The sequence below is a fragment of the Pleurodeles waltl genome, chromosome 6 (assembly GCF_031143425.1).
Source record: "Pleurodeles waltl isolate 20211129_DDA chromosome 6, aPleWal1.hap1.20221129, whole genome shotgun sequence".
Lineage (NCBI taxonomy): Eukaryota > Metazoa > Chordata > Amphibia > Caudata > Salamandridae > Pleurodeles > Pleurodeles waltl.
In genome coordinates this window covers 1,583,300,548-1,583,328,158 of record NC_090445.1, presented here as the reverse complement: position 1 = coordinate 1,583,328,158, position 27,611 = coordinate 1,583,300,548, and the positions used below count along the sequence as shown (strand labels likewise).

Genomic DNA, 27,611 nt, shown 5'->3' with positions numbered 1-27,611 from the left:
TTTTTCTCTCTACTATCTCGTTACGTACTATGTATATACCTTTTCCCCAGACTTTCTGTTCCTCCTTTTTTTCTTCCTCTTTGTTTCTAATTTTTAGTTTTTGCTTTTTCTCTACTCTACTCTTGCTCACCTGATTACCGTTTTCTCCTTTCTCAGTCACCACTGACGTCCCTGAGCCCATTCAACTGATCACGCGGCTCCCCCATTACTTACCTTTGTTACGCACCTTCCTGGCCGGCTGGCCCAGGTATGAGCCACTCACGTGGTCCTTCCGTTTGACTTTTCAACCCCATTACTATATCTTTACTCTTCTACTTATCTGATCTCTTTGTCTCAGTCTTTCCTTTTACCTTACACTCGTTTCTCACTTATTCCAGTAACATAATGGTTTCTATCCACCTTATATTCTGTCCATATACCTTTGAACACATTATTTCTAGATTACATAACACGGTGATTCACACTTCTTCTCAAATCTTGCACTTCGGGTCCTTATCACTTATTATGTTTTCCAGACTTTCTAACCTCTCACCTATCCACCTTTCATTTTAATACCCACTTTGCCTCACACATAGCTCACTGGTCATTATTACCATTTTTGGAGTCTCCTTCACGTGCTCTCCTACAAACACATTTTTGTGCCCATATACTTCTATATGCCGAAACTCTTGTTTTAATTATCATTTTGCAGCCTTGATAAAGTCACTGGTGTGACGAAACACGTGTTGGCTGTATCACGCTGATGACACAATGATTTCCAGTATCTACAAATAAAAGACACCCTCTACAAACAGGACTTGAGACTCCTTTCAACTTTGCTTCATAGCAACATAAGATAAGGGACACTCATCCCTGCCACACTATTGGACTATACTATCGGTGTGCTGTGGCCATTCTTGCCCTATACACTAATCTAGTAAGATACATAACTCTTGGATCTGCTATCAGTAATGTCACAAGTGGTTTAACATCAGTGACTTACAGTCAACCCTATAAAACAGAATGTGAACTGCTCCATTAATCATGTGCATGCAGGAGGTCTGGCTTGATGAATGAGTAATTTTGATGGCCCAATTTAAGGACTAGGAGGCACAAATGAAGTGACTGTAGGTAATCTTTATTATTGGAGGATTACACACAGTGAAACAGACAGTAATAGATTTTCTAGGTAAGCATGCTGTCAGAATAACACATTTCCTAACTCTTGGCTGACAGCTCAGCACATTGGGGGTCATTACAACCTCGGCGGTCTTTTCACAAGACCGCCATGCTGAAGACCGCCAGTGGTGGCGGTTTTCCGCTCGGCGTATTATGACGGTTGGCAGCTATCTGTCGTTTTTTCGACGGAGAGCCACCAATAGCCATACTGGCGGGAGGCGGGGAAGTGGAGGTTGCTCCACCTCCACCGCCACGCCAACAGAACACCGACCTGCGAATCACGTCCTGTGATTCGGCACGGCGGTGTTCTGTTGGCGGTGTGGTGTCGGCGGAGCTGCCCCCTTGGCTCCCGTCCCCTCCCGGAGGATCGACGGAACAGGTAAGTCGATCGTCCGTTAGGGGAGGGGGGTGCGGGGTGTTGTGTGGGTGCATGGGGGTGTGCGTGGGTGTATGTAGAGGGAGTGTGTGAGTGCATGTATGCTAGCGGGGGTGTTACGTGTTTTGGGAATGAGTGCGTGTATGTCTGTAGGTATGTCTGTATGGATGTGTGCGTGTATGTATGAATGTGTGTGTGCGTGTCTGACTGTGTGTGTGGATGTTGGCATGTATGTCAGTGTGTGTGCGTGTATGTGTGTTGGTGGTACCTGCGTGCGTGTCAGGTGTGTATGTGTAAGGTAATGTCGGGGGTCGGGGTGGGGAGGGGTGTCCTGCCACCTTTAGGGGGTGGCAGGAGTGGTGGGGGGGTGAGGGTGGGGGAGACCCCTATCTGTGCCAGGGAAAGAATTCCCTGGCACTGATAGTGCTTACCGCCATGGATTTCATGGCGGTTCCTACCGCTGGAAATCCACAGCGGTAAGCCGGGTCAAAATACCGGCGGCGGTATTGTGACGGCCGCCGGGCTGGAGACCCAGGTCTCCAGCCCAGCGGGCGGAACGGAGAAGTGACGGATGACCATGGCGGTAACCGCCATGGTCATAATACTCAAAAAAAGACCGCCAGCCTGTTGGCGGTCTTACCGCCGCTTTAACACCGTCCGCCAGGGTTGTAATGACCCACATTGTGTAGTACATCAACAGACAATTTTAATTTTGTCCTACATAGTATAGAATCTAGCAGTCCTTTCTTCAGAAGAGAAATCGCTGATTCTTTTAGACATAGGCTGACAATGGAAGATCTGCTCCAACTGTTTTTGGTTGCATTCATGTCCATCTTTTATATGCCTTAGTTATTAATTTTGTCTTTAAATTCCCAAGCATACACTCAGTGAGGAGTGGTAGGGTAAGGAATCCCCCCCATCTTCTCTACGATTCCCCCTTCCAGAATTACCTCCCAATTGTACCCAACTTGAAACTACCTATGCTGAAAGCCTTTACAGTTCCTTTGGTCTTTATTTGTTTTTAATTTGGTTACCGACCTTTTACCACTAATATGTGAAAATCTACAGCAAATTTCTCAATTACCTTTGTATTTCCTCTCTGTCAAAAATGTAAAGAACTGACAGTATGGGACCATATTCGCAAAGGAAGCTTACGCTTTTGAGTAATTTTACACTTTGGAAAAAGTTTACTACTTTCAGTATTCACAAACTCAGAGTGTAAACTTAACACAAAAATGTAAGTTTTATGTTTCCACCCAGAGAATAAAACAATTTGCTTACTCTTATGTGGATGTTTGATGTCCCTCCGTAAACACCTCCCTGACCGGCTGTAAACCCTCTTATTCCTCCGTTATCCCATTCCATTTAGGGGTAAGTCTGCTCTTTTTCCCACCTACTGCCCTGTGTCCCTCCCACATTTACTCCTAAAGCCTGTACCTATGTGTGCAGAGACTCCACAGTTGAGGCAGTGAACCGCACACATAGGTATAGGCATCACTTACATTTTGTAGTATGTTTTGTAGTATATTTTGTAGCATTACAAATGCACTACAAAGTTCAGTTTGTGAATCAGGCCCTGTAACTCTAGAGCCCTCAATCAGAATTAGGCGGAGTGGCATCCCTATGGTGAACACCACCAGATTTAGAGTTTTACCTTGTGGAGTATCACATGGGACAAAAAACAAATGTTTCTTCACAAACATTTCCCAGCTGCTGAGCCACAGGAGGAAAAAGTGCCCTGAAACGGGCCGAAACATTGAAAACAGCAAGCCATGTTGGAACATTGTATTCCATAATCTAAGGCCAGAACACTCGGAATGAGTTGTAATTAGGGTGGGGATATTGTTCAGGATTGTTAACTTTGACCCCAGTAACTCCAGCTCCAATTAACGTCCACCCTGGAATCTGGGCTAATGTGACAATAGATATGTACACAGCTGAAGGGGTGCACAGCTGAAAGAACTCAGGTGCAGTTGAAGCAAAATCTAAGTTGCCACACCTCAATGTAAATTCCCTTCATAGGCGAAAGCTATCTATTTGTGAGCACTAAGGACTCTATATCACAATGTATGATGGGATAAATAGTCACTTCTCAACTGCAATACTAATCAAAAACCCTGGTGGATATGTTTATAGTCCTCTCTAAATATACAAGCTGTTGATCCTTGGTGGGGATTTTTCTTCTCAAATGTTCCTGATAAAATATTTGGCAGCCTCAACTTTACAAAGATGCATCTTCTGCCCTGCTAGTGAAGCTGAACCTTATCACACTATCACACTGTTGATTGTACCTGCAACTCCAACAATGATTTTTGCATTCTCTGCAATTTACTGCTTCTGTGCATGGTTCTGGTAGCAAACCTTCAGAACCCTCTGCCTTCTGACAGGACCTCTTTCAATAAAGCTGCTACCTTATGAGTCTGTGTGTAGGCTCTTGAAAGCTGACAAACTATACCAGTCTCCAGCACAGACCCTCCTCTCTTCTTCGTCAGCAGTCTAGAAGCTCTCCTTGTAAACCTCTGTGGTCTTTATCCAGATATGTGCTTAAGAAAGTCCTCAATAGTATCTAGTTAATAGTCTACTGGTTTCAGTGCTGAAATACCCAAAGCCTCATGTCTGCTGCCTTGGAAACATTTTCATGCCTTTCCACATCATTCTCTAGCTGGAAACTGCCTCAATAAATCCATGCTAAAACTAACTGCATTTTCTCGCTAACTTCTTGAAAGAAATTGTGTTTCTCATAGAGAAATCCAAGAGGTATCTTGGTATTTACACAACAGAAGATGTAGATAATGTGTTTCCTTTAAACTATGTTCCCCTAATCAAGAAGGTTAACTCTCTATTTACTAAATGGACAACCCTGCCCATAGCTATAATAGGCAGAGTTGCACTGATAAGGATGTCAGATCTACTGCTTTTTAATTTTTTGTTCACAGCTTTGCCCTGCAATCTACTGAAATAAAAGGAATGCTATACCCATTTATTTGGATAGATAAAAAAAACAGAATAGCAGTGTGTGTTCTATATAAGGCATCTAGCCATCTGAAGAGGGAGGTTTAGCGCTGCCTAATCTGAGGGAAAAGTATATGGCAAGCTTTGCACATCTCTCCCATCGATTCCTCAACTTCCAGGTTCTGAGAGGCCAGTTGACAATTTCATCCAGAATGTAATACTCCTGGAGTATAAGATAAATGATTTTTCTATGCTTAACTAAATCACCAAAAAAGGTTTGATACAAGCTTTTGCATTGGCTGATAAAAATGAAAGAACAACTGTATTATAGGATTCCTACTATCAATAGATTAACTAAATCAGCAGACATTGGGGTAGGATCCCACCCGTTTCTAGATAGAACAACAATTCACAGATGGGAGACTAATGGATATTATATCATTGGCAACTTTTTAAATCATGATACCTGGAAGACATGGACGGACATTGAACCAGGTATCAGATATGCAACAGCATCAATCCAATGCTCTTTTATTCAAATTACACATTTTTTTAAAGAAATGGACCTGATAATTATCAGGAAAAGCTTACGGTTAGTGAAGGAATGAATAGAGTCCAGCACAATTCGATCTGTAAAGTACTGAAGAGCAATTAATTTTAAATTTTAAAGAAGCCGGAGTTTTTAACAAAGCACAGTGTAGTTAGCAGACCAGGGAGTGAATGTGTATCACAAGGACACATGAAAGAAGATACATTTATTTAATTTCTTCCAAGTCAGGGGGCGAACCCCCATTGGATGCAATTTTATACTGAATGGTTGCTACGGAAGACTTCCAATCTATTGAATAAGATAAACCCTCAGGTCTCACTAAAGTGTTTTAGATGCTCAGCCAAATTGTCCAGTAGCTAGACTCATATTATCTGGACCTTCCTAAGATACTAGAATTTTGGTACTAGATAAAGGAATACTGTAGGCACATGGTAGACATTGACGTCCCCAAGACCTGCAGTTAATTCTATTGAGTTATCCAAGGGACCCTCATCTTCATATTGAACATAAGAAAAAACTATTTGTCATTTGCCTGTTTGCAAGGTCCTCAATCTTCTAAAGATGGATTACTGCATTTATACCTACATTTGAACAATGGAGATCTAAAATACTAAGAATAGAGAGATGTTATGCATTAAGTTCGGGTTCACAGAATTTTTTTTAAAGTTGTGGTAGGGTGTTCAGTAGCTTGAACCTGAGGCGCCGTAGGCATTAGGGTACATAAGGCACAGTGATTTAATGTGGGAGAAAGATGATTAGTGTTATACAGCAGGATGATATAAACAATGCATGCCACTCTGGAAAGTTTGATTTGTCTCGGGCTAGTTAATATTTTGTTATAATATCAGAAGGGGGATGAAATACACAAATGGACATGTTTAATCCCTGTTTGGGACCGTTTTCCTCTGAGGATTCTACGTTACATAGATGACTTGAAATAAGAACGTTATGTTATGGTAAAAGGCTGTTGATATAGTGCAGTACGACTCAGCCCCGGAGGGGCATCTTGGCACTGAAGAGGACAGAGCAAGTCAGAAGAAGCTATTCAGAACAGCCAGGTCTTGAGATGTTTTTTGAAGCTAGCGAAGTTTGTGCAAGTATGAATTAATTAAGGGGGCCTGTTGCAGTGATAGAGGGCACGACAATAGAATGCCTGGCCTACAAATTTTGATTAATGGATGCAAGGAGGACATGGAAAAAGTTGACTTATTTACCTTAAGTTTCTACCAGGCTGATGGAGGGGAAGTCCTGCAGGTATTTACAGCTTTTGCCAGACAATGATTTATGTGTCAGGCAGAGTAATTTATACAGTGCTCTTTTCCGAAACGGGAGCCAATGAGGCCTCTAAGAATAGGGGCTGACAGGTATTGGGATATTGTACTAGTAGGATGTGGATTGTACCCAAAAGGCGACTCTAATGTGCTGCTAAGAAATTAGATGAATTGCTAGAGTTTCTCTTTACCTTTGTGTTTTCCAAAAAAAGTTTACAAAATAGAGATTACCTCTCACAATTTCAATTTCTTTTATCTTGTCATCAGAACTTAATACTCCTGCAAAAATGCACTTCGATTCAGCTTAAACCACAGCCGCCCTCTGGTAAACTACATCCATTTTTGTGAAGAGTCTCAAAAGATGCCATCAAAAACCTCCCATGTTTCAGGAGGCTGTCATTTTTGATTTACTGACACCTTTGTCCCACTTTGAAGAGATGCAAAGAAGGTCTCTTTTCTAGCAAGACTACACCTCTTCTAAGGAACAGACCAATCCTTCACGCTGTCACCTATCTCTGAATGCACAGGACTGAGACCCCACATCAGCCATTGGGCCAAGACACAACTTTGAACTGCCATTTACATGCTATTGGTCTTCCCCAGAACATATGTCCACCCCAATGTTGTGCCAATGGTCCTGGTCGAAGATCCATTTTCAATGCGCTCACATACTCCCTGCCTCCATTGCTGTGTTCTTGCCTTCCCTGCTGCTTTTCCACTGCACACAGCAGGTGATGTTGCCTAATCCCCATTGCCATCTCCCCAGTACCACTCTTTGTGTTCTCTCCAGTAGACTGACTCTTCCATCAATTCTTGTGCACCACTGCTCTGCTGCTCTGTTTGTGGACTTGCCAACCTCTCCTACCACTCATGAGACCTGGTCTTTGCAGGCCATGGCTGCAAGCTGCCATCTTGTTTCTCCTGCTTCATTAGAGTGGGTTTCATCTTTCTGTGCTGTGGAAATCATGCAGCAGGCACCAAGTTGGGCAATACATTCCCCTGAAGGTAAATATTGCTGGGCCAACAATAGGCCTTGACTCGCCGGGTAAGCGATGGAAAATACTTCTACTTTGCACTGCTCGGAGAGACCAAAGTGTTCGAGAAGCCTATTAAGCTCACTCTGTTTTCTGGTCTTAAAGTCTCCATTGCATTGCCCATACTGTTAACAAAACAGTGAACTTTTCCCTGAACAGAGACACATGGCAGTTTAGGTAACCTTTCAATAGCATCTAGTACATGCAACACTAAACAATAACAACAAGAAGGGATACTTGTAATATGTCTCGTACAAGGAATGTTAAACCATAAAGGTACTACTTGATGCAAGTTAAGTGCTCCAAAATGGCTTTTAATAAAAAAAAGCTATTTTCATGTTTATTAAATTTTGCTATGTTTCCATAGTAGGAACATGAAACCCAAAGGTGGGAGGGAAGTCATCCTCCCTATGGGTAGGGGGGATCACTTAGTGTGCACTCACATTCCAGTAATCCGCTAGAGGAACAAGACATCTAGAACACCTCCAGTGATCTTGCAGATGTTGAGAACACAGTGACTGAGGTAAAACAAGTATTTTAAGTAACAAACATTGAAATATGACAGTGTGGCACAACTGTCTGCACAGTTTGGAGACCTCAGTCTCTAGATTGTTTAACAATCATTTTGTTGCTATTTGACACCAAATAAAAGCTACCCAAATCGATCTTTCCAAAAGTTTGTTTTAAAATGAAAATATTACATCTATCACAATACCTGTGTGAAGTATTTAACACTGGACATCAGTGCACATCTAGAATACTCATGTTTCTGTGTGTGAAAGGCTGCAAAGTGTTCTCATTTTTCGTGACTACTTTAAAAATTAATTCTGATTATGTTATTCGAGATCATTTTGGAGAAGCAACATCTGCCACCCACCATTCCACTCTCTACGGTGTGTAGAATTTCAGGATATATGGTTTTGTTGCATGTGCTCCAATGCTGCTGGATTTTTTGTCCTGTTAAATGGAGAAGGCAGCTGCCCTGGACAGCTGCAATCATTTGCCAAGGCTTCATATAGTTTAGAACTCGTCAGGCCACCAACAAATATGAAAAATACACATTTGTGATATAACTTCGCTTTCTGACATTGTTCCTGAAAATCCTAAACCTGCTACACCCTACAAAGTTTTCCCTTCTGAATATTGTTGGAGGAGGTCTGCAACCCACTAATAAACTTCTTAAGATATTGTACATGTGAACATGTATTGTGCTTCAAGTTTTCTACAGGTTCATATAATTGATTTTAGTCTGCAAGTCACAAACAAGATTTGTTGTGAGCATTTGTTCTAATATTGCTCATCAGAGCTGTATTGGATCTGTTGGGATACAGAACCACAGAAACCTTAGGGTATCTGATATCCTCAATATGAGGGAACATAGGGGGTTAGCTTCCCTACTGACATGTTCCTCTATGAGGCAGACTCAAAGACGCCTCAATTTTTGAGAAATGTATTAAAAACTCTCAAAACTGGCAATGTTGTTATTACTGTTCTGGTCAATCAATCAGACAGAGAGAGGATGACCAATAAACTTAATAGAGTGTATCAAATTTGGAAATATACCTAGGTTTTCCAGGCTTGAAGTTGGTATTGATTTCAAACTGATGTTAAGTTCCTAACCACTATTTCTGTTCCTCCTGAAATTCCCGTGCTGCAGCAGCATTTAGCTTAGCTCCTTTGTGGACCACATAAACATTGACAACCTATACCTGTCTGCCCTCATTGAGTTCAAAGGATGCCATGGATACATATGAGGCTTCATTATCCCAAGTATCCGTGGCTACTGGAGGGAGGTAAAAAAGAAATACCATTAGTTGAGAAAGTGTTAAAAAAATCCTGAAAATTTAGATTGTTTTCAAAGCCTACTAGCTATCCAATTGAGTAAGGAGGTCTGCTAGAAAAGATGTCTCAAACCAGCCTTTCAGTGAAAGTTCCTGCAGAAACTGATCACCTGTAGGACATCACATTGTGCACGTGTGCTACCAACAATCCTATCGAAAACCTTTACTGCTGACACCTGGGAGTGTCTGAGGAACCACTTTTTGATTTTGCCATCCTGTCATGTTCTAAATGCGGAAGCTAACATGTAATCCCCATTTAATTTTTTTTTTTTTTTTTTTAGAATTTAATGAAAAAAAGATAACAAAAAAGGCCCAGATTGGTGTTCACCATAACCAGTAACTCCACCATAATTTACAAATATTTGGAAATATTACGATATTGCCTCTGCATGTTGTATGAATAGTTGGGTTTGCTAAGCTCAGAACCTTCTTGACATTTACATGATTAGCATTACTGGAAAATACAAACAAGAATTGAGCTATCTTGCTAAAAACACAATACCAATCTCATATTTCCTCTTATGTCTTTAGCGTGCAAACAGGTATCCACGTGAACATTGCACAAACAGGCAGCACTGAACATAAAGAAAAAAATACAAGACTTGTCTCGGTGCATAAAAAGTAAAGGAGCTAAAGGTGATGCAAGATAAATGCAACGTTTGCCTCTGTCTAAACCATTAATGTATCTGCTCAGCATCCAAAGCCATGTCCTCTAATACTTGAATGCTACCCAGTAAAAGTTTACCAATACCAAATTCCTTCTATTTGCACCTCTTATGATAACTGGGCCAGGGATGTAGCCTTCTTGTATCGAGCAAAAATCAGCACAATCACATCTGTCTTTATCTTTTGTACACTGCTCATTTTTAACCAGCACACACAGTATGTGGGATAGACTATTTGTCTTACCATAAAATATTTTTGGTGAGATTTAAATCTCAAAACTGTGCCTGCATGACACGTTCTCACTGGATACGGATAACATGGTTCATTACCTGGGCTCACAGTCAGTCCAGTCACAACTAAATGGTGCCCGAGGAATGTCTGCGCTGGTCCTGATTTTCCTTGCACCTCCCACATTATTACCATCTTATCACGGGATGCGCTGAAGAGCCTGTTGGAGCCAAAGACAGAGGCCACCTGCAGAACATACGAACACAAGCATCAGAATGCTGATCTGTAACAACTGATTAAAATCTCACGAGACAGAGAGTGGTGGGGCTGCTGTGGAGATAGATGAGGCACATTGATCAATAATTATTCTAACTGTTGCAAAGCAAGATTCAGTGAAGAAGCTTAATCCGATGGTGAATACCTGAACTCCAAAGCCAGGTGGATTAACAGTTCTTTGAGCCAGTGAGGGTGTTGTAGTATACAGATCATCCCACTATGTGCTCTTAGCACTGTGACTTCAAATCATACTCTTGCCTTATACAACAGTGACAAGAAGGCCTAGTTGTCTACTCTCATATGCATATTCTAAGATTTGTTGAGTCATAGTTAGAGTCTGCAATTTCTGCTGTGATCAATTGTTTTTAAAGCAGTTTTTCAGGGACCTGGGAGAAGGGAGTGAGGTGGTATATATTATGAATGGTCTTTAAGAGCAATTGTTAAGCGGTATGCTGATTTCCTGTTATTCAGAAATGTTGTAACTACTGATTAGGGACCAAGTGTAAACCTGTCCTGTTTGACAATCTCTCTGTATGTAAAGACATTGTCTTTGACCATGTACAGCACTCTGCTGCCTTTTAGCAAGATTTGTGCTATAGAAATACCATATGCATGCATACATATTTACATACAAACATACATAAATACAAATAAAGCAGTTCAAACCAATTTACTTAACTCTGGAATGAAACACATGATAATAATTCACAAATGCATGTTAAATGTTGAGAATGAAATAAAGTGTCTATCCTTCAGCATCTTGATTATTGCAACAATCCTAAATTCAAATGTGGGTAGATGCTTAAAGTGGTTAGAAGTGTGTATGCACAAGTTAAACTTTAGAGAGGAACGTAAGCATGATATAAAGTAACTTAACAAAACAAACATTGACAAACTCAATGCACCTAGCTTGCACTATGTGAATCACTTTGTGTAGCACATTTAGCATGAGGGGATTGGGTGAGGGCAGTTTGAGGGCTGTACACCCCTGGTGTAAAGCCATTGCAAGGACTGGAGAAGCTGGTTCTTCCACTTGCAGAACTCCGCTGGCAGTATGTGAAGTAAGGTTCTACTTTTCCACATAACCAAAACCAGAAAGTCAATGGCACAAAGTAACTATCTGCGAAATACTGTGGCCCTGCAACGATCACATGAGCTCTTACAGCAGACAGCTAAAGTTGTCTGCTGCCAGACGCTGAAAAAGTACAACATAACTACAGTAAGAAAATATAAGGTTTGCCAATTTGGTGGAACTTTAAAAAGATCCTATCTATAGCTTGTCATTCAATATCCATGACAAAATGTATGTCAGATAGAGTAAAAAAAATGTCTATCAATAAAACACAATCAGTAAAAAACAAACTGATATAAAAATATTAAGCATTAAAATAAAATCAAAATATTAAAACAGGTGTTAAAAACATTACATACCGAACTTACAACTGATAAGCAGTACAGAAAAGCAACATGTGTTTCTCTGATTCAACGGAGCAACAACATGTTGGGCACAAGTTAGACTTAATAGCAGAAGGCAACCAAGATGATGCAAAAGAGGCAGTTGGTAGAATGCCATTTATGAACTTCCAACTGAAGGATCGCAAGAACGAAGGGTAATGTGATCTAGGAGTTCCTCAAACCGAAATACACATTTATGCGACACAAAAGTTGAGGTCCAACCAAGGGAGTCCAAGGATTCTCTTTGTTCCATGAAGAAGCCCCATTACCTTCGCTTAACAGTACTGACCAGAGCAGCTTAATTGATGAAGGGTTGCATCAACATTCACTCAGGCCTAGAACAAGTAGAAAACGCTTCACATATTGCAACCAATGAATTCTGCAAGCATTAAAACTACTAATAATGTTGTAAAGTGTGTTTCTGTACAGCTTCAACTCATCAGTACTCAAGATACTAAGCAAGTAGAGGATGGACCTTAATTTTGCCATCTCTGAAATGGGCTTCAGGGCGAAATCTAGTCTCAGTGGCAGTATTGGGGTGCCCTGTCGTAAATTCAGAAGTGACCTAATAAAGCTGCTTCCATCTAGTCCTATCTTTGCCACATTGCAATATCCACTGATTTCTGTGTTTCTAATTTAGGTTTCGTAGATTTCAATAGCTGAGGAAATCGGCTAAAACGATGCTGCCTTTTTGGCAAATCTCACTATTGCACAGGACCTGTGCTTCATCAAAAGATAGCCCTTAATAATTTAGGATGCTGGAGAGTTTGAATCAGATAATTTAATTCCTAGATAATCAAATTATTTTACACTTTCAATGACATTCTCGTTCTTCCGTCTACTGAATGAATTGAGTTTTCTGTGCGGTAACGTCTGGCCTATGAGCTGCAAATCATAAGGATTTGCAGGCCTTTAAGAGAATCTGAGATAAGGAGAGCGTCATCAGCAAGAAATAGCACCTGTGTCCTGTGACCAACTAAAGTGGGACCATCATTTTTTCACAATCAGCGAGAGAACCAATGCAGCCATCAACAAAAAGAAGGAATAAAGTGGGAGCCAAAACACAGCCCTAGCAAACTCCTTTAATTACAATAGTCTTGTTCCAAAGTTCGCCATTTAGGCTCCATCAAATCTGTGCAAACTTGTTTTTGTGTGAGTTATAATCTTTAAAAGGTCGCTTGAGACTCTCTCATTAATCCTCCTATAATCTTGCTCTAGGGACCAAGTCAAAGGTAACACGAGGTCGTCAAAAGCAACACAGAGATTTCCCCCACTGATGTCAGTCAGAATGGTACATGTTTGCTGGGACTTTAACCAGACCTGTCACTTTGTCCTCCAGTGTGAAGTGACAGCTTCTCCATCTCTGCCAGAGAAAAGATAATGGTGGTGCACGTAGGTGCTGAGCTTACTATATTCTACAGCAGTGGTTCGCAACCTGTGGTCCAGGGACCCCTGGGGGTCCGCGAAGCCTTCACAGGGGGTCTGCGACTGCTTAGAAAAATTAATAATTTTAACAGATAAGGTACCCATCATTCAGTAATGACTCAGTGGGGGTCCCCAGATTCCAATAATGATTCAGTGGCGTTCCCCGGATTCCAGTATTGATTAAGTGGGGGTCCACAGAAGTCAAAAGGTTGGGAACCACTGTTGTAGATGAATAAAAACTTTCATCCAGAGATTGCAGATATAAATGCCAAAATGTTCTTACTGAAACTGACTTACTGCCGGTGAATGGGCATTCTTCAAACAGTAAAGCGGGAGCAACTTATACCCCTTATATACGGATAAGACTGAAGTGCTGATCAGGAACAAAACCTTCCCTTGGGACTCAACCTGGTGGCTATCAGAATTTGATCCAACTTCATCACTCGCAAACCGCACATTCAAACTGAGCATCATATCAGATGACAAGCTCAGCATCGCTGCTTAGGTGAACGCAGTCAACTCCTCCTGCTTCTACATACGACACATCCTCAGAAGAATTTTTAGATGGATTACCAGGAGCCCCAGGCACACGGTCACTCCAGCCTTAATCACTACCAGACTTGACTACAGCAATGCACTTAATGCCAGAATCCCCAACCACCATCTTCAGACCATCCAGAACGCTGCTGCCATACTCATCCTTGACCACCCCCGATGTACCCACATCACGCCTCACTGTAAAGATCTGCACTGGCTGCCAACACACAAACCCTGCCAATTCAAACTCCTTAAAATCACATACCAGGCACTGCACAATATTGGACCAGCATACCTTCCTCTCGCCTCCACTTCGCCCATCCCACCATCTTTCTGTCACACACACACACCTTGCAGCCACAGAAAACGAACAGGAGAGCTAGCCTTCTCATTCCTCGCACCCAAGACGTGGAATGACCTCCCGCTATACCTGCTGGCCTCCTCCTCACTTCAGGAATTACGCAGGAAGCTCAAGAACTGGCTCTTCAACTAGACTTAGCAGACGACCACCACACCTTTTCCATCTCCCAGGTACCCCTCAGGTGATTAGTCACACTTTACAAAGCCATATAACATAACATACCACCCCACCCTTGCTTCTGAGTTGATAGCTGGAGCAGTAGTAGTTGTCCATAGTTAATGGAATTGGACCAAAGTGCATACCATGCAAGCATATGTCTTGAAAGAATGATAAAATAACCTTCAGGTATCAAAAAGGAGGAGCAGAGTTTTCAAATGTGTTTTTTATATAGCATGGTAGAGCCTGATTCGATATACTCGTGTAGGATATAGTGAGCATCAACTGAGGTGATCCTTCTGCATATTCTATCACTAAATACCATTTCTCTTGCTCATTTTTAAAATTTCTGATTTGAATTTATTGTGTTCTGCATCCACAAAGTGTTGGAATTGTCATCAAGTTTCTCCTGAAGAAGGAACCAAATGCCCCTAAATGTATTGAGCACATAGGATAAAATGATAATAGAGAGAATTTCGAAATATTAAGCCTTCATTGAGAAAATGTAATTGGTTATTACATATTTTTTTTTAAGAAAAGTGAAAAATGTGTTAATTTCTACGCACCGAAGGTCGGGAGTTAACTAATGAGAGGTGCTGTTGTTTCATCAAAAGTCCCAAAGGGATATGGCGAGTTTCTGGGTTTTTAAGAATCGTATTGAAACTTCTTTTTGGATAATCAGCAGTGAAAGTGCAAACTTGTTACATCACCGAATTAAGCATTGGTTGTTATCTATAATGTCACTCATTATTTAGTTTAGTTTTATAACACCAGCAAGACCCAAGTGGTTAGCCCAGAGGGTTACAGAGGAAAACCAGAATAACTTCAAAATACAATACAGGATATGCATTTTTGTGAAACCACGATTACAAGATGCCAGGTCACAAGACTAATTATGAGGAAAAAGGTGAAAGGTAGTGTAGGCATTCTGATCAGAATTTTAATTGATATAGCAACTGTGATTAGCACTGTATCAACTTGCACAGTATATAACACACAACCTGTTTCTGCTGGTCAATGAATTGTGATAGCCATTTTCTCTGGTGAAGCAAAATGCATCAGATTGTGTTGGTCTCTATTCGGTTGCTCCTGTGGCACAAATATGTCTGATAGAGGTCTGTTGTTTTTATTGGGCACTAGGTTTAAGTGGGACATTAATGTGCTGCTGCAGATGAGAAAAGCTTCCACTCACTTTAAGAGGCCTGGGACTGTATCATGAACTCCTTTCAGTAATGTACTGTAGAACCTTGCAGTAGTAGAATAGTGATGTGAATGCACTGTTTATGCCCATCTTTTGAAAGGGTTCTTGGGAGGGGAAGCTTTATTTTGTATCCCCATTAATCCCCATCATGCCCAACATCAGTTGGGAAGAACAGCATTATGGTGTTAGTATTATAAAGCTTAGGAGGCTGGTTTTGGACATTATTAATTTAGGATACTGATAAATGTTAACGTTTATAGAAAGTAGCAGAAATAGGCTACACATTGAATGAGGGTGGTCCGTTTTGAATTTTTGTCAGCTTTTGCAGTAAGGTCAAATGCATTACAGTTAAAATAATGACAGATTAGAGCAGTGGTTCCCAACCTTTTGACATCTGTGGACCCCCACTTTATCTTTACTGGAACCCGGGGACCCCTACTGAATCATTATTGGAACCAGGGACCCATTACTGAGTCATTATTGAAAGCTTGGGACCTAATTTGTTAATAATATTTCATTTTCTAAGCAGTCGCAGACCCCCTGAGGAGGCTTCACGGGCCCCCAGGGGTCCCCGCACCACAGGTTGGGACCCACTGATCTAGAATTTATATTGGGTTAATGGGATTTTGCTCTTTAAATCCAAGCCTTGTTGTGAGTTTGCTATTGATATGTCTGCTACAAGCATTTGCACAGTAAACTGCACAGAGCATGGTTCACATTCTGGTATATTAGGTACTCTCTTATGAAAGAGAGGATATTTACCTTAGTCACTTCTTTCTCGTGTCCTAAGAACCGCTTGAGTGCCGCTCCAGTTTTCCAGTTAGAGACCACCACAGTCTGAAATTCAGCATAAAACACAGTGGATTTAGCACCATGTGAGTCAAGTAGCAAATATTAAGGACTGTTCCTTCCTATATTTTACATGATCGGTAAAACAGTAGATAGATGAATGATCTTTATGGTAGATGCACATTAAAAGTAAATTTAAACCACCTCTCATGATTGAAGATCCAGTTTTATTTGTTTGTTTGAGTTTTTATAAGGTAATGCAAACATGACAAGTGTATTCCTATATGTGCAAAAGAGGCCTCTGAACAAAGTCACTTAGCTTGAACAGTGACAAAAGCCCTCTTCACCCTTGTGGGCTTTAGGTGTAAAACTCCCAAATCTGCCTTTTTATAGATTACTGGAAAATTTATATTACAGGCAAAACAAGCTATTTGACCATTTTCTATACATTTTAATGTAGAATTCACAAGTCTTTTTAATATGTTTGCATTTAGTGTGAGCAGCCTTCAAGATACCTTAATACCTGTGTATATTTAAGAATGTTATGACTTTTTCTATCATGTTTACAGAACAGTGACACCCAGTTATATATTATATTCAGTCTAAGTCTGCACATACATCCAGTTGTGTAATTAGAATTATTGATAGCCCTAGCATAGTATTTTTGCCTTTCTCAAGAAAATATTTCTGGACTATTAATTTAGTTAAGAGGCGGTTTTTGGATATTGCTAACACTGGTATTCAATTCTTGTAGGACAACTTTTATTTTAAACTATATAATAAAAGATTGATTATGGATAACTTATTTTTTTGTGGAAAACACTACTATTCCGCAATATTGTTAGAAAGTTTTTTTTTCTTTTTTCTTCAGTTTTAGTGCAATTGAAACTTCTACTGAAACGTGCTATATGTTGTTTTGTTCTGTGGGAGTGACCTTTCTCTGAAGGACATATTGGAAAAGTATTTATAACTGATAGGCAAGAACTCTTCAGTGATTATTTTGCAACTGTTTTTGTGATACCATTGAGCCCTGAATGAAATCTGTAATGCTTCTAACTACCATGCCTAAGGAGTGCCAGCGGCGTTGCTACCATTGGTGCACCGGTGAAATGCAACGGCAACCAGAGGGGGGAGGGGCCTAGTCTGTCCTGTAGCAGTTGATGTTATTTCAGAGGCTACCTGTTCTGATTTTTTTTTTTAGACAGAGTTCATAACAGGGGCATGGCTGTGTTTACTTTTCAGAAGTAGACGTACAGAGGAACTGATGTTTAAGGAAACAATAACGAAGAGAGGTGTAAGGGATGAAAGAACGGAGAATGGATGAAAAAGGTGACAGAATGGGAGAAGCAAATAAGGTTGAGCAAGAAAGAGAAAGGTGATAAGGATGAGCAAAGTGGGCAAGAGAAAAGGAAGAAAAAGGAACTAGACATAAGGAGAGAAGGAAGGGAGATGAGGATGAGTGGGAGACAGAAGAGGGGAAGAGAGAGACTGAGAAAGAGGGTAGAGCACTAAATGGGTAAAGGAGATGAGAGTAGAGCAGGCTGAAGGGGGGCAAGAAGGAAATGAGTAGAATGAGCAACGTGGAGACCTGTAAACTACATTAGTGTAGCAGGTGTAGTGGCATCAGGGTTCAGAGGTGTGTGATGGGCGTACTACACTTCATTCATTTTAGTATTTTAATACAGACTGGGGGTCTTAGATTCATTCCTGACACTAAGGCCCATGACCATCCATGCTATACAACTGAGCAGTGTGCTCTTGCTATGGTCTTGTCATCAAAACTTTACTCCATCAATGTAGGTCATAAATCCCTGAACATTTAGGAAAATGTTGTATCACATGTATCCTCACCGACAAGAGTGGAAGTCATAACTTGGCCTACTTATTTGATAGCAATCTATAAATGTCACAAATACATAATCGTATGTGTAATATCTCTGGAAAGTGCCAGAAGAAAATGGAGTGACTCTGTTATTAGACGTTAACATAACATACTACCATGCAGATGTTATCATTTCGAACACAGACCCCTTAAACTATGAGACAAAAAAATCAGGCTTTATGCCGCTGCCAAAATATTTCAAAATAGACTTCATTTTATAACTCTCAATAGTTTCTCTGGAACTAGATCTGGTCTAAGGCATTTATTGCTTCCTTGTTGGGCTTTAAACTCTGAATTGCCACTATGTTTGGATGTCCCACTTTCGTGAACGAAAGCGTGAAGTATATCATTGCTTTTGCCTTAATATGTAGTCCAGATTTTGGGCAGATCCACCATCACATAGATACATGGCTTGTGCCACAATGTAATAGGAAATAAAGATATAGAAAACGGTCAATCACACATGTATCAATCCTAGTATGAAGAGCACGATGATAATCATGTACTCCAAGTTACACTACCTCTTGTTGCTCTTCCCACTGCACACTAAGAAAGGGAATCCTCTGTATCTTACCTTATCCTTCCCTCCTGACACACAGAGATCTGATTTAAAGACAGCCACAGAGGTGACAGCATCATTGTGAGCTGGGATGTGCTGCTGGATGTTCTGCCCAGAGTAGTTCACTTCCACATGTCCCTCCGCCCTGGAAAATCGAATTGGGAATCAAACCGAGCCTTGTAACTTTCTCAGCATTATTAGCCAACAGTTAAAAAAGCAGATTGCATCTTAAGAAAGTACCACATCACAAAAAATATCAAACTTATAGGGAATATTTGCAAAATATACATTGAAAAAATGGAGATATGGAGGGGAACGAGCTTCTAGTTGACCACAAATCCATTTTCATGCTCGCTAGAAGAAGAATAGCACACTCTGATTCATTAAGAAAAACAACTGCAGGGGCAGTAGGCCTGACTTATTTATTGTGAAGAAGGTGGATTGGTATAATAATGTGTTAAAGCACATAGACAGACATTTGGTTAGATGGATCTCATGGATTACCAAGGTAGGCAAGGTTTCTGTGTTACTTACCTCCTTTGACAAACTTTTAGGGTAGAAGGTTTGCACTTTTTTTGACTCCTGTCAACCCTCCTAAGAGGGGTTGTATATTGATTTGGCAAGTGTTATTTTATACATGTTTGTAATGTTATTCCTGTATGCCTGATGGTTGTAAAGGTTATTATCAGTATAGTAGGCTAGAGATGGTTAGGTGACAAGCCAAGGTTAAAGATATAATCTGTTTATTATAAAAAGTACGGGCAAATGCAGTATACCTGATTTACTTAGATGAAGAATATGATAAGGAAGTAGGCCTTAAAGAATGGATTGTTAGTGTTAAATTCTCTAGACAGATATTTCGTTAAGAATTTCACAGATAACACTAGTGGTGGGCAATGGTTTTGATGGCAGTGACACCCTCTGAAAAGCCCTTGTAGTAGAAGATGCGCCCTATAACACTCCCTGGAAAGTCCTCCAATGATGGATATATTAATTTCCAACTATAATGTTGTACATTTTTGTAATTCTATTTAAACATGTATGCCTGAACTTCATCCTGTGGGAAAGCTTATGAACAATACGGTAAGCTAAAGTTGGTTATTGTGATAAGATAAAATCTACACGTGAGATGGTTCATTGAAAACATTTTGTCAGATCTAAAGGCCTGATCTGCTTCATATGAAAAGGTATGCTAAAGGCAATAGGCTTGACTTATTTATTATTAAAATCATACTGTAAAGCCAATAGGCCTTTAAGGGTGAATTGTTATTAAAGAGTGTTAAAGTCTATAGGCAGGTGTTTTGTTACATGGAATCTCACAGATTACCATAGCAGATAAACATTTTGTTGTAGGTTGCTCCGTCCTAAAAAAATTGGGGGTCGAAGGTTTTCACTGTGGTAATCTTAATTAAGCCTCTTGCGGATGCCCTGACAGGGTTAGTCATCTTCAAAACTTTTATAAACAAAATAATTAATAAAATATATACATAGATATAATGTTTGGGTGTCATATACATCCTTCTTTCGCCCTTGACAGCATAGAGTATGTGGCAATTGGTCAGCTTACGTTAACCATTGGCCCTATTGCCCTTTGAGTGATTGCATTTTGCTTGATCACATTCGCACATGCGTCTGAAATGTGTGTGGTTTAGTGCTGTGGCAGATGACCAGACTTTTAATTTTCCACTTTGTACTTTCATAAGTACCCTTTCATTTCTTTCCTTCTTTCCTTCTATTTTTTACTGTGTTTCGTAGAGAGCCTGACACTTTTCCAGAAAAAATTACCGGGCAGCTCACTTGCCGATCAATTCATTTGAAGCGCTCTATATCGAATGGCCACTGTTTTTAAATTGGACACCAGTCTTAGAATAGTTTTGTCTATAAAGTAATGCTGTTGTACCATTCAATGGTGTCTACCACATTCATAAGCATTGTGGCAGCCACCTGGAATCAGTACAACAATGATGCACTGGGTACAATACTATTCGAAGATAACCTCTCACTGCAATGTTTGAGTGACCATGGTACTTGCATAGCGTATCACTGTTTGTTTCTCCAAGATAGCCAACACCTGCTTCTAAACCTGGCGGCTTAGTTGGAACTTAAAATAACAATAGACTAGGTATAATACCATTGCAAGTTGGCTGTTGTGGTAAAGCATGATTTTATTATTTACTGTAAGCATGTGGCCATCACATTTAGGTGGTGGCATGTTTTTTTTAACTTTTTTTTTCCAGATGCCTTTTGAATCTGTGTTCATGTTTTATTGTATATGGGTAAGTGGATGAACACAAGAATGAGTCAGTTGAAGGATGAATGGAGTGTAAGAAGGAGGGATACTGTGCATGGATAATGGCTTATTGAGTGTCTAAATTCACCAGTGACTGAAGATACAATTAGAGATCTATTGGCATTGCCAATGCCTGATTTTAAAGAATATGGTGACCTCGACAATTTTTCAAGTTTGCTAGGATTCAGAAAAAGCTGCCATGATTTTTTGCATTTATTTTGCACTAGTACAACTAGTGATATTAAGATTTGGACTGAAAGTGCAAAACGGCTGTGAAAAACACCCAGACACCTCCCTATTTGGTACACTACAAGACAAGACAAGACGGTCTGTTACTAAATGTTTTCCATACAGATGAAAAAACTAATAAGGTTACTGTACATTTGCCTTCCACGTTCATTGTAAACAGATTTCCATGTAAGGATCTGGAATTTTCGTGAATCACAAAAAAGAAATAACTTTATGAAGTGAATAGGGATATGTGTGTTAATACTGGACGTATTTCATTTTGTGATCAGCCTAGATTTAGGGTGACCACCTCATCCCATGTCACTACAGGCGCTATTTCTAGTACTCACTTTTTAACTGCAAATAATTAATTTCAGGAATGTTAGTAATCAGTTCAATGAAAACAAAACAAGTCTGTAATACCCAGCAAGCATTATCATCACACAAAAGGTCCAGGCTGGACACAGTGTCTGTAATGACCCAGAGGGAGGGGGTCACCCTACTTACATTTGGTGCCAGCCTTCCCAGTGTACAAGTACTCTCATACTAGGGATGGTTCCCGCTAATGTGTTAGTTTGTTTACCTGTATTTAGAGCTGTTGCGTTTGACTTTACTCTGCAGCTTTCCCATCTTCAGAGAAGGCACTTGCCAGGTGAAGGTCTGGCCTAGAATCACATGCTGTGCTCAGCTACGCAACGTTGATTCTTCCAGACACGTCATGCAGAATATGAGCTGCGAAGATATAAAGAGTTTAAGTTACCTCAAGCGAAAACTAGTGATTAGTTAGAGATGCGGTGTTCGCCTTAGTTACCTCATTTTATTAAGTTCCAAACAAGTCCAGCAAGATTAAAAACATTAGAATACAAAGTTAAAAATGCATTCAAAAAGCACAATTTAATGTAGATAATTAACATATGTTGAGAAGAAACCAGTTACATACATCAAGATGAGCAATATGTTTACAAGCTACATGCATCATAGGCGTGAATCACAGAAATGCTGCCAAATGTGAAGGGATATGTGCTTTGGTCGCAGGTTGACATTCTCAAATCGGGACTTGTCGGGTGGCAATTTCACTTCACATCTTCACAGACACAATTTTCAGTCCGTGGCTTTCAGCCTACAAATCATGTCAAATGATGACAGGTGTTTCATTCTAACTAATTCAAAGGAAAAAAGCCAAGACAGAGCTCAGAATGCATTAGTTATTGGTGATGGTATGGAGATCGGTGGCCTTCCCACTTAAATCCATAACACGCAGCTGGCTTCCATGACCTATACGGAGACAGATGGAAGCAGGGACCTTCTAGTGTCAGCAGACACCCCCAACCACAAACAGAGCGAAGCATCATTTTTCAGTGGGAAAATTTAGGTCAGATATCACAGGACTGATCTGTTTATTATGAAAAAGTTACAACAAAGACCATGGGGCGGACTTATTCATAAGGAAAACACCCATATTAAAGCCAATATTCCTTTAAGGTTAGATTGGTCTTACTCTATTTTAAGCCCATTGACAGGTAGTTTGTTATGCAGAACTTTATAGGCTATGACAGTGGAGTTTTGGTGTTGATTACTGCAATAACTAACTCTTAGCAGAAGATAAGGCATGTGAATTCTGTCTTCAAATTATTTAAAGATTACACCATGAACGGGCCACCCCTGAAACACAGCCAGCTCCTACTCCTCACTTTACATTTAAGGCTTCCAAACAACACCCACACACCACATAGTGCCAAAGAACACCCAGGAGCTAAAGTTGTCCCATCACTGTGATACCAAGGAGCAGGAGAGTTTTAGAAAAGACCACAACATAACATCCACAAAAACACAAACAAAAACACTAAAAAACAGTAATGTTATGTATGACAGGAGAAGCAGAAGTGACACATCATGGAAATATAGCATATGTAGCCCTGGTGAGAACACAAGGTATCACACAAGAAAGCCAATGAAATCTGAAAGACTCTCCGTTTGTGTGACATGCTCCTGTGCACAGATGACTTCCTATTTCTTTATTTCCCCCACCTGATAGAAAAATCCTCCAAACAGGGCACTTTAACAACCCCCTCAGAATTCCATCAATGATAACCATTGCACAAACCTTGTCGATCACCACAGGTTCACCATGCTTTGCATCACTCTTCTTGATAACACCCGGTTTATTCATACATACTAAATCACCTACCCTAAACAGGATAGGCTGGGCACATTTCTTCCCATCAAAGGTTTGCTTTAGTTTGAGCTGAAACCCCTGACGCTTCCCCTAATAATACTATCTAACTCAGACAGAGAAACGTTTTGCTTTAACCAAATGGTCACCCAAGCTGGGAACAACCTGGAGGACAGGCCTCTTCCTTTGAACAATTCAAACTGAGATGCCTCAATAACCAAATGGGAAGAGTTAGGTAGAATCAAAGCACTGATCTAACTTCATCAACATTGCAATCATAAGCTTGCACTCTATGAGCAATGTATTCACACGTTCCACCTGGCCTTTCCTTTGTGGATGATATAGGGAGTTCCTCAAATGCTTGACACCTGCAGGCTCCAAGGACACAATGTCTGAACCAACAAATTGAACTCCATTGTTTTACATGACAAACTATCATTCTCCCTCGATGGGCCACCCTTCGTGATGCAGACAATTACCTGCTTCAAAGTCCCTTCCTGCTACATTGCATCATAACACTCTGGCTAATTGGGTGCACATGCTTGCTCAATACCCATTGCAGCAACAATACAATTTTCCAAATCATCCTCTTCCACCAAGGGAAAACTTTAAAGGAAATAAAGTTTCTCATTTCTTCCCCCAGGTATGAGTGATACATGATAAATGAAACTAGTACTGGTGGACAACCTAGCAATCCTGTGTGCTGTATTTTGGACAGTCTCGCCACTCAAAAGGTATATTAAATGTTTATAGTCAGTTTGAAAGCCAAACTTTTCTCCCTCTACACAATTACAAAATCTCTCCATGGATAAACAACATGCCAACAGTTCCTTCTTAATCACTGAATAGTATAATTTGCTGTCTTTGAATACCTAAGAAGATAAACTCACAATCACTTCCTCTTGTCCATTCTTTTGAGCACCACTCCCCTCATGAAACCTGCTTGCATCCATATAACACACTAAAGTGAGTTTAGATCAAAGGGCTTTAGAGCATCTGTCATTTGTGCATTGATCCATTCAAATGTGGTTTGACGATGCTGGTCCCAGAGAAACTGAATATTTTTCTTCAGCATGTTGGAAAAACACTTCATACTGAGTGCACATTCAAGAATAAATCTTGCATTGAATTTGCATTGTCTCAAAAAGACTTCAAACCATCCTTGCCCCTAAATCACAGAGCATCAACCACTGCCTTGACTAAACGCGATTGTGGCTCCATCCCATTTGCTGAAATGACATAACCTAAGAACGCCACCTTTCTATTAAGGAACTCAAATTTTTCCATTCTAAAATATGCTCTGAAATGTGATCATGTCACTCTTGTTTATTAGCATAAACCAGTACATCATCCTGGAAGAATGCTACGTCCTTCATGTCCCTGAGTAAGAGAAATATAATCCTTTGAAAGACAGAGACTGCTAAGGCCATTCCGAAATGCATTCAGCAGTATTAAAATGATCTAGTCAATGAGACCAAGGCTACAAAATGTTGAGAATCGGGTCCCAACACAACCTGGTGACACACAAAACTTAAATCAATTTTAGTTAACCCCAACATACTCAGCATTTCACATATCTTGGGGAGAGGGTGGGAGTCCCCCTGTTGAGGCTGCGGTGGTCAACACACATTCTCAGTTCTTCAATATGTTTATGAGCTACCACCAAAGGGAAAAGCCACATTTTAGACTCCACTATTTAAATGAAAGGGTATAACAAAGGTAGCAGGCATTGTCTTATTTTTATGCAAAGCATTTCTTAAAGTTAAAGGACCTTTAAGTGTGGACTGACAATACATTACTGTACAGAGTACACGGAGTCTTTGAGATTACTATAGTGAGAGATTTTGTGTTGTCTTCGACCATGACAAACGCGGGGCTAGGAGAGAGGGCTAGAAGATTTTCACATGGATAATATTTTTTAGGAGGGGTTGCATATTTTTTGACACCTCTCATTTTCTACACATTTGACATTTTGTGATTGCATGACTGATGGTTTCTTTGTAGAAAAGCTTAGGGTCAAAACAGACGACTACGTTTTTTTCATGGGGGTAATCTAATAATAAATTGTATAGGCCTAATTAGTTCATAGGGAAATGTTAAATTAGATGTCATAGATCTTATCTGTTTATTATAAAAAGCTATAACAAACACAGTATGCATTATTTATTGTGAGAAGCTTATGTTAAAAGCAAGAGGATTATAAGTGTGGAGTATTAATTGTATTGAAGCTTGTAGATCTGTAATTGTTTCACATGGAATATCACAGATTACCATAGCAGGAAAGGGTTTTAGTTACCTCCTCTGACAAATGCTTAGGGTAGAACATTTGAGATGTGATATTTCTTCTCATTGCCTCTTACCAGGAGTTGCATATATTTTTGCCAAATATTGTTACTTGTAAATATTTTTATTTTTAGAACTGTATGCTTGACTGTTGCCTTGTAGGAAACTTCATGCTCAATATAGTAAGCCTGAATTGATTATGGAGAAAAGCCAATGATAAAGTATATATGTCTAATTAGTTCAGTGGGGAATAATTGCCAGATGCCATATACCTAATCTGTTTATTATGAAAGGGTGCAATAAAGCCAGTAGATCTTAAAACATGTGTTAAAGCCAGTAGGCCGTTTGCTGTGGATTGTTATTATACTAAGATAAAGCTGGCACACGGGTTTTATTACTTTAATCTCACAGATTATCATTAAAGACAAGGGTTTTGTTGTTGGTTACTCCTTTGACAAAACCTCATAGCAGAAGATTTGCACTGAGAGAATCTTTGTTAGGCCCACTTAGAAGGGTATGTATATTGTTTTGTCATTAACATTGTACAACTATAATTTGTTACATATTTATAATTTTAAGTATGTGTGTCTGGTAGTTATCTTGTGGCAAAACTTATCAGTAATCAAAAAAGCCATGTGTATATAGAGAAGGATTTTGGGTCAGCTTTCCTCAGCCATTAACTTGTTTGCGCATCATTCACATTCTGCTTTCACCCACAACAGCATCTGACATGGGCAGTGGGTCAGCCCACTTTAGTCATTGGCTCTACTGACTTGTCAGTGACAGCATTTTGCCTAATCACATATGCCTAAAATTGTGTGTGCTTTAGTGTCAGGGTTTGTGCACCACTCACTTTAATGTTGCATTGTCTACTGTCAAAGGGCCCTCTTTTTCTTTCCTTTCTAGGTCGAGCCTCACACAGAGCATGCATTCTCGCTTGCAAGAGGTTCTGCTTACAATAAAGGGCTTGGATCCCACCCCTCATTGGCTTCACTGTCACTCTTCTTTGCTGCCACCTAATTAGCCAGCGCATGTCAATTGTCATTTCCTTTCCTTTCTGTGAAGCATGGCCCATGCAGAAATTGATTCAACATGAGGTACTATTTCCTCTTCCACCCTTCCGTTCCTCCTTTTTGTGTGGGGCTTCTTTCTCCATCCACCCACCGCTTCTCTGTGTTGCTGCCCAGTCCCCTCACTCCTCCCCATCGTCACTGCTTGCCCGTACCCCTTCAGCATCCTCGCTTGTAGTATACAGTATCTAAACCAAATCTTTCTCCATCCTCACTGCTTGCCTGTATCCTATCCCCTTCCCCGTTTTTGCTTACAGTTTACAGTATCTAAACTAATTTCTTTAATAATAGCTTGTTTTGTATAGTACTTCTTACATGTGTGTTTTTCATTCCACTTAAAGTCCTGGCCATAATAAAACAGGCATTTATGATTAATTTGTACGTTTAAATAAAACTATCATGATAAACGTCTTCCCCATTCAAGTCATAGGCTTTTTACGATTGCAGGAAGCAACTGGTTTAACATAATTTAAAAGGGTTGTTTCCTGTGCTGCATATGACTGTCTGACTCGGCCTTCATCATAAGAATTGAATTAGATACTGTATAACACCACAGTTTCTTCAGATTCTAAGCACCGTAAATTTGAGCTCCTTTTGCCCAACTATAGTACTCAATTTATCGACCACCAAAAGTCGAAAAGCACAGTTGGTCTCTTCGGGGTTTCAACTAGTGACCTATGGATCTCAACAACTATTAGAAAAACAAGTCAAACTCTGTGATGCTGTAGCACCCCATGTCATAGGATTTTTTTTTTAAACGTTCAGCCTTGTTGCACAGCACCTTCTGTAAAAATAACAAATGTCCATTAAGATTTAGATCTACAATGAGATCCACATTACAAAATATATG

At 40.1% G+C, this 27,611-nt stretch overlaps 1 protein-coding gene across 1 annotated transcript in view; it reads right to left on the bottom strand.

Annotated features, from left to right (window-relative positions):
- The window catches only part of WDR31 (WD repeat domain 31), a 163,060-nt gene that overhangs the window by 115,739 nt on the left and 19,710 nt on the right, over window positions 1-27,611 (bottom strand). Inside the window, exons 2-5 of the mRNA XM_069241358.1 lie at window positions 21,819-21,967; window positions 18,733-18,862; window positions 16,250-16,324; window positions 10,178-10,322 (exon numbers count right to left, since the gene is read on the bottom strand). Of these exons, the coding sequence (XP_069097459.1) occupies window positions 10,178-10,322; window positions 16,250-16,324; window positions 18,733-18,862; window positions 21,819-21,865 (397 nt within the window). The 5' untranslated portion in view covers window positions 21,866-21,967. The remainder of the gene's footprint in view (window positions 1-10,177; window positions 10,323-16,249; window positions 16,325-18,732; window positions 18,863-21,818; window positions 21,968-27,611) is intronic.